Source organism: Equus caballus, chromosome 2 (assembly GCF_041296265.1).
Source record: "Equus caballus isolate H_3958 breed thoroughbred chromosome 2, TB-T2T, whole genome shotgun sequence".
NCBI classification, from domain to species: Eukaryota; Metazoa; Chordata; class Mammalia; order Perissodactyla; family Equidae; genus Equus; species Equus caballus.
The window spans coordinates 57,149,012-57,160,017 of NC_091685.1; the positions used below are offsets into that span (position 1 = coordinate 57,149,012).

The window sequence follows — 11,006 nt, forward strand, 5'->3', positions numbered from 1 at the left end:
GTAGTGTGGTTCCAATGCTGGAACCAAACCCAGGCCGCAGAAGCAGAGCACGCCGAACTGTAACCACTGGGCCATCATAGCTGGCTCAAGAATTATTCATTTATAAAGCAGATATTTGAGAGCATCTACTCTTTGCCACACACTTTCCCAGCTATTGTGCCAGGCAAAACTTCTGCTTTCTTAGATGTTACATTGTAGGGGGAAGACAGTAAAATAAGTATGGAAGATCATTTCAGACAGTGGTAAGTGCTCTGAAAAAATAAAATAATGTAATAAAACAGGACTTGAAGGAGAGGAGGGTGAGAGAAGGTGAGATTTAAGTTGGGAATCTAAGTTTCTGATAGCCCTGCAAAGAGAAGGGGCAAAAGCAATCTAAACAGAAAAAACACCTACAAAAAGTCTTAAGATAGGAGGAGCTTGCTGGGACTTGAGACAGAAAAATGCCACTGGCTACAGCGTGGTGAGTGAGGGGAGGCCATAGTAGGCTATGAGTCAGACAGGCAGGCAAGAGGCCAGATGTTAGAGCAACATAGTAGAGCAGTGGAGCCTGGGCACATATTCTTGTTACAGTGGGAAGCTACTGAAGGAAGTATTTCAAGCAGGGGATTGAAATTACCTCATTTACGTGATTTAAAGGTGTCGCCCTAGCCACAAGGTGAAGAATGGGACTGACTGTAGGGGAAAGGGTGGAAGTCGAAGGACTATATAGGACATAGAGGGATTCAGGCATATTGTAGAGAGAAATCTTGAGGGGCTCAGTGTGGGGAGGGAGTCATGAAGGACTCCTGGGTTTGAGGCCTCACCAGCTAGATCAGTGAAGCTCATTAAAAGGTGGGGCAAACCAAAGAAGACGTGCCCTGGTCTAGGGAACAGTCAGGAACTCAGAACTCCAGTTGTTTAGAATGTTTGCCTTTCCTAGCTGTCTGCTCTTGTAGCATTCAAAGTCCCTTTGTATCTTTTCTTCTTTTAAAGCGGTAACAATGCTTGTACCCTTCCCTCAGCTGCCACTGAAGCCATAAAGGTAAATACAGATTCGTGTCCAAAGGGCAGTGAGTTAGTACTACCAAGAAGTGGCTGTGGCAGAAGCTATGCTAATCAAATAAAATTGAGAATTGTAAGAGAATAATTTTATCTGCTGCTTCATTTTTTTGTTTCTTTCAAATGTTTTCAGTTTGAGCAGAACTTGAATCTAGCATGTTGATCTTCAAGATATAAGCTGTATCAGTGGTTAAATATCTTTGATTAACTTGGTTATTTCACATTAGGCTAGGTAATTTGCACATCTTAGTGACGAAAAGAATCACCCGAGGTACCCAGATGAACGCCTGAAGTATCCCAATCTTCCAACAACATACCTCTGACTTTTTCTCCTCCTGTGTTCTCTGCTTAGATCCCAGCGACTCCAGTTTGATGTTTCTTCCCCCAATGGCATCTTACTCTTCAGAGAAACCAGCAAGATGATAACAATGTATGGTAAGTTTGTTAGAGGAGCAGAACCCTGGAAGTGAATTCCAGCTCAGTCACCATACCAAATGCCCTGGCAGTGGCTGGGACAGCACTGTCAAGGCGTGCTATGTTGCTCATAACATTTGTATTACAGTGCCAGCTGGCACCAAGGACCTTTGGAGTAGGAGGGTTGAGTTGGTTTATAAACTATCAACTATAATGTCGTTGAATAAATACATTATCTATCACATGTCTACTCAGGCAATCGCATCCTGACACTAGGAGAAGTCCCAAAGGATCAGGTGTATGCACTGAAGCTAAAGGGCGTCTCCATCTGCTTCTCCATGCTAAAGGCTGCTCTCAGTGGGAGTTATGTCAATTTTGGAGTCTTCCGTCTCTATGGAGACGATGCCCTGGACAATGCTCTACAGACCTTCATCAAGCTGCTCCTCTCCATTCCCCACAGTGATCTCCTGGTAAGCCTTAAGCTTCATTGACAGGATCCAAGGCCCTAATCATGTTCTCTTTTTTTCCTGAGACCATGACTGAATGTTTCTCTTGAGAACTGTAAGCCAGCTCCAACTAGGTCTTTCGTTTTCCCATCAAAGGGAACTAAGCTATTTGATCTAAGACCCTGCTCCCTGTATGCTGAGGTACACAGTGCCGAAGCTGATTTTCATCTTCTTCTCCCACAGGATTACCCCAAGCTCAGCCAGTCTTACTATTCACTACTGGAAGTCCTGACCCAGGACCACATGAACTTTATTGCAAGCCTGGAACCTCATGTCATCATGTATATTCTCTCTTCCATTTCTGAAGGACTTACTGCACTTGGTAAGCCCCTGGGTTTGTTGGTTTGTTTTTACCACTTAACTAAACAAAAAGGGAGAATCTTGCCCCACTATCCAAAAGGATACTGCTTTGGGGAATTGGCCCTAACAACAGAGTACATAACTCATGGGTACATTCTCATTCAGCAAATACTTAACTGATCCCCTCCTGAGGGCCAGGCGCTGTGCCAGGCACTAAGGATACAGTAGTGAAACAGACAACAGCCTGTTGACTCAGCTTACGTACTAAGACACTATGGTGGGGGTGAGTACGAAGTGCCGTAGGAGCTGTCAGAAAGAATACCTCAGCTCCTGGTTTTGAGGAGGTGGGGGCAAGGAAGGCTGACCAGAAGAATTGGTAGGAAAGCATAAAGCTAAAAGTTGAACAGGCTTATCAGGTCGGTGGAGGAGGCTTCCTCACAGCAGGAACACCAAGTGCTAGCATCTAGGAGCAAGAAAGGGTTGGGAAGTCCAGGTGGCTGGTGCACTCCTACAGAAGAGGAATGAAGGGAAGCTGGAAAGAGAGGGAGGCACAGGAACTCCGGAGATCACGAAGGGGGCCCGTAAGCCATGTGAGGGTGTTTGGAGTTCATCCGGAGGACAGTAGAAGCTGTGGAAGGGTTTTACTCAGCTATCTCTATATTTTTTCATCCTGCTCCAGCTGGTTCCTGTCTGGCTGGAGAAACTGCCTTCTAGTGATCTTAGTAGGTATGTGTGTGTTCAGAAAATAAAATACCTTTTTTTTTTTTGAGGAAGATTAGCCCTGAGCTAACAACTGCTGCCAATCCTCCTCCTTTTGCTGAGGAAGCCTGGCCCTGAGCTAACATCCGTGCCCATCTTCCTCTACTTTCTATGTGGGACGCCCACCACAGCATGGCTGGCCGAGCGGTGCCATGTCTGCACCCAGGATCCAAACCGGCAAACCACAGGCCGGAGCAGAAAGTGTGCACTTAACTGCTGAGCCACTTGGCTGGCCCCAGTAAAATACATTTTTATGTTGGGCTAAGCAAAACATAAGTAGGACAATTAAGTAAAATAATCATGATCTAGGGCAAATGCACATAGAAGAGCTTCTGGGTCGTCTACTGTGGTGAGTTGTCCGCATCTGCGTGCCACTTCTTTGGTATGCATTTACTTCCATTCAGCAAAGTGCATAGCCATGTCTAGGACAATCTAGTCAAAGTATCAGACCATGCTTTGGAAGACTATTTTATAGCTTCTTAAAAATAGAGGGACCTCTGCATAAATGGAAACCGAATGATTTACTCTTAGTGCTGTGGCCTGAGCTTCACCTAGTCAGAGCTCTGTCCACAGGCTGTGCTGCAGTGTCCCCTGGGTAAAATGCACGGACGAGTCTGCAGCTCCCCTACCTCGATCCCCCCGAGATGCTTTGGAGATGAATAAAGAACATGGTGGCCCACTCCAACAAACTGTAGCTGTTGATAGGCTGTATTAAGCTGTGCTTAATGACATCACCCAGGTAACTCAGAGTGTAGGCCACATCTCAGGCTTCCTGGATTCTAATCACAGCTCTTCCAGTTAGTAGCAGAGCGATCTTGAGGCAAGTCACGTAACTTCTTCAAACTTTGCTTTAGTCATTTGTAAAATGAACACCTACCTCCTAGAGTTTTCGAGAGGATAAATAAGATAATACCTGTAAAGACTTTAGCACAATCTCTGACACAATAGAAGTACTTACTATATGTAAACTCTATATGAAGCAAAAGACATACATGCACACCACATCCAGTCAATAATTTCAATATTTATTTCCTTATATTATCTATTACTACACACTCACTTTCCAACTTAGAATTGGACCTTGCTATATGATGAGGATGAGAGGGTAACAGGAAGTATCCCAAGCAGTGGCCCTGGCTGAACTGGCCACAATTCCCAGTCGGACTTGGTACCTCTATGGGATCTTAGCTAAGGGCAATCCAGGTTTGCCCAAGTCACCATCCACAGCTAAGTATTCCAGCTGTTCTACCCCTGCCCCTCTTTCTTCCAGACACCATGGTATGCACAGGCTGCTGCTCTTGCCTGGACCACATTGTGACATACCTCTTCAAGCAGCTGTCACGTAGCACCAAGAAGAGGACAACACCCCTGAACCAGGAGAGTGATCGCTTTCTGCATATTATGCAGCAGCATCCAGAGATGATACAGCAGGTAAGGAACATGAGGGTTAGGAGGCAGTGTGGGGTGTCCTACAATGGAAGAACCCCTCAGAGAGGGTAGGTGAAGCAAGATGAGTGACTACCATCTCATCAGGTTAATGCTGCTGAGGTAAAGTGTATGCCTTAAAATTGCAGTGGATCTTGAGTTTGCTGAGTAATCATTGGATACAGAAAATCTGGGGGGGAAAATCAGGTTGTGAATTGCTCTTTTGAGTGTCACACCAACGTGCATGCCCAGGGCCTGCCCCATGACCAGTGTCCTCCTTCCATGACAACGACTTTGCTCACCCATTGCTGTAAGTGGACATGAGCTAGCAGCATCCATCTGGTTTACCCTAGACAGAAAAAGCCTTCAACCTGATAAAACCCTCTGTCTGGAATCTGTCATTCTGTCTTGGGTAGCCGCACCCCGGGTCACTGCCTCCGTGTCGTTTCCAGATGCTGTCGACGGTGCTGAACATCATCATCTTTGAAGACTGCAGAAACCAGTGGTCTATGTCCCGACCGCTGCTTGGCTTGATACTACTTAATGAAAAGGTAAGCGAGCCAGCTCCCTGGTGACCAGAGCCAGAAGCACGGCTAAGTGTGCGTCTGCCTGTCATTTTCCAGTGCACTGTGTGAAATGCTTAAAGAAACACCCCACAGTGGTAAAACAGAGGGAAAACGGCCCATTTTCTGAGCATGTCCTTTTCATTGCTTTGAATAACACATAATCACTTATCTGTTAGAAGTCAGCATATGTGGCAGTTCAGACAAAGGTAAAGGATGAGGAAGTATTACAAGGGGAGAATATACCTGGAGATCAGAGCAGCTAAGATCTAAGTTCTAGTTCCAGCTCTGCCATAAACATAAGTCAGTCTAGAAATTGCTGTAAAAGAAGAATCTGGATCAGGTAACCCTTATAGTGTTTAGAGATTTAAAATTCTTGATTTTTAAGTAAGATAAAGATATATTATCTTGCAAGTACTTGCTTGAATCAAAAAACAGGTATGTAATGTTAGTGGGTGTTCCATTTCTTCTTGGAGAAAATTCCTTCAACCCTGCAGATGATGGGGAGCTAATCTGCCTTTCCCCATCTTCTCTTCTTACCCTGTCTCACTGCTTGCCCCACAGTATTTTTCTGACCTAAGGAATAGTATCGTGAACAGCCAGCCACCAGAGAAGCAGCAGGCTATGCATCTATGTTTTGAAAACTTGATGGAAGGCATTGAGCGAAATCTTCTTACAAAGAATAGAGACAGGTAAGTGTAGAGGGCCCTGCCAAGAAATCCTAGGCAATTGTTATTTTTCAAATCATTGAAACAAGGGAAATTCCTTAAAAGTCTTTTAGAGGCCATCTAAAGCAGTGCTGTCCGCTGGAAAAGGAAGCCATGTAAGTAATTTTAAATTTTCCAGTAACCACATTTTAAAAAAGGTAGAAAGAGACAAAATTCATTTAACCTACTGTATCCAAAATTTTTTCATGTCAATGTGTAATCAATATTTAAAAATTGAGAATTTTAACATTCTTTTTATTGTACTAAGTCTTCAAGATCCTGCGTATTTTACACTTAACGGGGCATCTCACTTCAGATGCTAAATTTTCATTGGCAATAACTTGATTTGTATTTAGATTTCTTAAAATTTACAATGGACAAAGTAGATTCCCATACTCAAGTTGTTCCAAACATACTTAGAAGTTGTTCAGTAACTGAATTGAATGTCAGGTTTTTCTAAATTAATTTTTTAATTTAGTTAATTTAAAATACAGCATTTTAAATTAATTAAGGTGTGGTTGGGGGACTGAATTTTAAATTTAATTTGATTCAGTTCCTCAGTTGCACTGGGCACAACTCAAGTGCTCAGTAGCCATATGTGGCTAGTGGCTACCATGCTGGACAGCACAGCTCTCTACCACAGGTCTCTTGGCATTAAGCAATGAGACAGCTTCACTCTCTTCCTGCCCTCACTTTGTGACGGTCACCTCCCACCTCTGTCAGTAAGATTCCTTTTGTGCTGCCATGAGCCCATGGTGGCCCTCAAGCCCCAGATTTGAGCAGATCTCAAGACCTGCCATGAAGTTGTCAGGTAAAAAGGAGCACAGAACTAGCCCAACTTGCCCTTAAAGTCTTACAACTGACATGAACTGACCTTAAAAACAGAAGCCATCAGTCCACACGTTCTGTCTCTCGGTAGCTCCTCGTCTGCTAGAAGCATTTTAGGCAGAGACCTTCCCTTCCACCCTACTCCCCCAACCTACATGCATCCTCTCTGTAGGTTCACCCAGAACCTGTCCGCATTCCGTCGAGAAGTCAACGACTCGATGAAGAATTCCACTTATGGCGTGAATAGCAATGATATGATGAGCTGACACCTCCTTGGACTCTACCTGTACAGAGCAGCATCCCTTTGGTCTGGCCCAGAGGGGCGAGCAATTACAAGGGAGAGGGCCTGCCTGATCCTGGCTTCCTCTTCTGGGGTGTGGGGAGAATGGCAAAGATCAACTAGCTATTTCCCCAGGGAATAAGGGTGTGAGTGCACTCACTAGGGGGCAGGGCGCTGCTGGTTCTTGGGGGATTGGGTGGGAAGGGTGGTGGGAGGAGACAGAGACACAAATGTGTGAGATTCCAGCCCCCTCCTCCTGGGGCCACCCAAGGAGGGAGAACCCCCAGTGTCCTGCCACAACCTGCCTTGTATAAACATGTACATTTTTTCATAACATTTTGAACAAGGTTTATATTGACTCAAGTTTAAAAACAAAAAGTGTGACTGAAAAATTTTTACAGAGTCTAGTGCACCAATGCTGATGTGAGGGGTTGTGTATGCGAGTGAGGAAAAAATGTGTATTCTGGTGGCCTGAAGCTTTACTGGACTGAGGATGTGTGAACGTGCAGAGATATATTTAGTGACACAGTGTAGAGAGGCAAAAAAAAAAAGTAAAAATTGCAAATGTATATTTTTTCTTATTGCCCTTTCCTTGCCCCCAAAATTACCACTTCCTGTTACTGTATTACCCTTGTTATTAGGAACTCTAAGCCATGTGGAGCACCGTCCCTCCCCGTCAGCCGTAGATGCTGCCCTAGGTCCTTTGGCCTCTTGCAGTGACAGACAACTCCAGCTAAAAGTGTTTGGTGTTCTTGGCTTCATCCTTTTTCCCACTTTGCTTACCCTCAACCTCAGACAGATGCCTCTTGCTTTTAAAAGTTGGATGTAACTCTCTGATTTAGGGCTCTTGGTCTCTGTAACGGTGGAGACCAGAGAGAAGGAGTTGAACCCGTTGCTCTCCTGGTGAGCAGTCTGGATGAGTCCACCAGAGGCTGAACTGCGTGTGGTCAACACCTTTGAGTCTTCCCCAGCCCTTGAGGCAGTGTGTGTGGAGGTGTGCGTGTGGATATTTATATATGGACCCTGCACTGGCGAATGTATGAACTGGAGGACGTTGTTACCACAGTGGAGGGGTTCTTAATAACAAGGTCTGCCTGGCATGAAGTATTTAACATTCTCCCACCCCTTTAAAAATATACATTTTTATAAAATGAAAACCATAATAAATGTTTTGAATATTAAAAAAATTAACCTACAGAGGAAAATTAATGGAGAAAGCTCTTTGCCTTGTACTTTTTCCACAACTGCTGCTGCTAGTTGTACGCATCTCTAGTTCAGCTCTTGCCCATGGGACACTCACCAATTAGGTTTTACATTTTTTTCTCTCCTCTACCCCTAGAAACAAGCCTGTTAATTTTTTTTTCTTCTCCTCTGGCAACTGTGTGGTGAATCCTTTCTTGCGTGATCAGGTTGCGGATAGACTTGTAAGGGTGTTTGCTGCATACAGTGTAAGCATTGTGACCGCCAATAAACTTCAATGGTTTCTACTGACCTGGTTTCAGCAATCAAGTCTAGTGTGTCTACAGGGACATGTCCCACTCTGAACACATGAAGGTGTCCGAACCATGGATTCTGAAAAGCCAGTAGATGACAGGAATCCCTCAACCTTGTCCAATTAGCTTGTTTTTCATTGGACTAAGTCTGACTCAATTTCTTTTAAAAGTATGATTGGTTTAGTTGCTAACAAAATATGTACCTTAATACTTTTCAGTGTTCCTGGCAATTAAGTCCTCTTATTCCTGGATACTACATAGTATGGGGATGAGAAGCAGTCCCCATTAACTGTCACATCCTTCATTTGATAATTCTGGCCCATGAGGTCTGCAAAGGATTTTTGCTGTTGCCCACAGCTATAAAAGTGAAGCTGCTCTCCCTTACTAGCTTCCAGGTAAGAACATGGCAACAAGCAGAGGAATAATAACTGCAGAAAGCCTAGTTTTGTTAATGTTCTGACATCTGCTCCTCTAATGTGGCTGGGCTTCATTCATTAGATCCTCACAAGTTTAAGGATAAATGTTATCCCATAACATACTTTTTTTGTACTCAGTGGGCCAGAATTATCGAATGAAGAACACTACAGTTAACGGAGCCTGCTTCTCATTCCCATACTATGTAATACCCAGGGAAGGGAAGTTAATTGTCAGGAACATTGGAAAGCACTCATATCCAGGGAATCACAGGCTCTGGAGGCCGCTGTTGTCCACCTTACCGAGATGTCCTGCTACCCGTGCCTGCTGTTTCAGTCTTCTGGGTACCTTCTTGGTCCCAAGTCATTTCGAAGGCATAAAATTGTATTCTAATGGCCAGAAGGCAAATACAATTGATTCGTCTTAGCCAGGTCTGTCCCTAAGCCTAAAAGAAATATAAAATGGTTAGGCTTCATTAATATGCAAAACACTCCAGTGACATGTTCCAGTGACCTTGAATTCTAATTCTGTAGTAAATAAGACAAAAAATAACTTTCTCACAGGTTCTTGAAGAACTTCCTGTCCTCCAACTATCCTGAGATGCTGAGTGATAAGCAAAACCCCAGACCCCTCCCTGCCTTTCCTCAAAAACAACTTCAGAGGCAAGAAACTCACCAGAGGTGGTGCTTCCTGATGCAGTCCAGTCCTGACAAAGTGCCACAGTTAAAATCTTCCCCAGCCACATCGAATTTGTTAACCAGTGAAGCTGTTCCTTTCTTAATTGACGATTATAAGGGGGGGTACCCAAAAAGTAGCCATCTTTTCTGATTAATTATCAGCAATTTGACATGATTCAAGCTAATAATTGGGAAGCCAGTTATCTTTAAACTTGGGATTTCCCCAAGAAGTCATGTGGAGGTTGTATTCAGTTAAAACAAGAGTCTATTAGTTTCTGGAATATCCTGGGCACTGTGGTCACCATGTCAAGTGTCTATTTAGACAGTGTTTCCTGACACATACTGTGCCTTACGTTGACAGAACACCTAAAGTCTTTACTGCAGATTATTAAATTGCATTATGTATGTATGTGTGTTTTGTTGGCTCTGCCCAAATAAGGGTTATCTATTCCCACCAAAGTATAAATCAGACAAAAGAAGAAGGGATTTGGCCCAGGGTCAAATTTCAGCTGTTTAGATTTTAAGAAGTAAGGACTTTAACGTGAGTGTCCAATAAGTTTTATATTCTGCAAACATGAACTTATTCTTAAGAACTTGTTTTTTTCCCCCAAATGGAAAGATGTTCTAGTACCTTATGAAATTTCAACCAAGTGCAGAAACAGACTATCTTCCAAAATACTCTTGGTCATGAGATGACATGAAGAGAGACAAAACACATCTCTATATCCTATTTGCCATCAGCCAACCCTCCCCCCACCCAAGGTTTTTGCCTGATCTACAAACAAACCTAAGTTGCCATCTAATGCTACCAAAGTGCCAAAGCAAAAATAATTACAGGCAACCTGCAAAAGTCATAAATCTGATAACAAGGCCTTGAAAATGTAAATGATTATGACTAATTAAAAGGCCTATTTAAATATTTTTAAAATAAATTTGAAAGGATAAAAGTATACTCACCAGCCGTAAGTAACACAACTGCCAATTAGGTGCTAGATAATGTCTAAGAGGATTCTCGCCTCTGTCACCTGTCTCCTGGGTCCATTACATCTATCTGGAGTTTCTTAGATAGCCTGGAATTCACTGGCCAGCCACTTTGGTGTATTTCAGGAGCAGTGGGTCAGCTAAACGAATCAGCTGCCAGACGGTAGATGATCAGAATGGAGAATGGAATCAAGCTTGGAACATCATCCCTCTTCCTCAGCAAACCCTACAGGACAGCCTGACTGCTGCTCTCTGTTCATTTGTCAAATACTTAGCATCCACTATAGGCCAAACACCTTTTTGACAGTCAGCAACAGAAAAGGAAACTCAAAACCAAAAATCATCACTTGCAAGGCAAATTCATTGCCACTCAACAGTACAAACTCACTCCAAAACACAATGAACAGTACTTATACAAGCACCATACACAATTATATTTTACATTCTGCTTGATAACCGTGAAGACAGACAGCTCAGACTTAAGCATACAGCATTACCCATATGGCCCAAACCACCATTAGGTTACAAAGAAATGAAAAATGACAAATGGGGACTCTTCCAACACCTGCTATTGGATAACAAATTAAGTCAGTCCATGCATGTCTGGATTCAAGGTCTGGA

General features: G+C 43.5%; 1 protein-coding gene across 8 annotated transcripts in view; it reads left to right on the plus strand.

Annotated features, from left to right (window-relative positions):
- The window catches only part of XPO7 (exportin 7), a 104,876-nt gene extending 95,063 nt beyond the window's left edge, over positions 1 to 9,813 (plus strand). For 4 of the 8 annotated variants that reach the window (XM_070255940.1, XM_070255910.1, XM_014737773.3 and 1 more), the window contains exons 22-28: positions 1,391 to 1,473; positions 1,708 to 1,922; positions 2,142 to 2,280; positions 4,288 to 4,448; positions 4,895 to 4,993; positions 5,570 to 5,697; positions 9,291 to 9,813. In XM_070255940.1, coding sequence (XP_070112041.1) covers positions 1,391 to 1,473; positions 1,708 to 1,922; positions 2,142 to 2,280; positions 4,288 to 4,448; positions 4,895 to 4,993; positions 5,570 to 5,697; positions 9,291 to 9,555 — 1,090 coding nt within the window. In that variant the 3' untranslated portion in view covers positions 9,556 to 9,813. Of the gene's footprint in view, positions 1 to 1,390; positions 1,474 to 1,707; positions 1,923 to 2,141; positions 2,281 to 4,287; positions 4,449 to 4,894; positions 4,994 to 5,569; positions 5,698 to 6,712; positions 8,312 to 9,290 lie in introns of those variants that run through there. The other 4 variants (XM_070255933.1, XM_070255923.1, XM_070255927.1 and 1 more) reach the window with 1 other exon arrangement.
- The last annotated feature ends 1,193 nt before the right edge of the window (positions 9,814 to 11,006 follow it).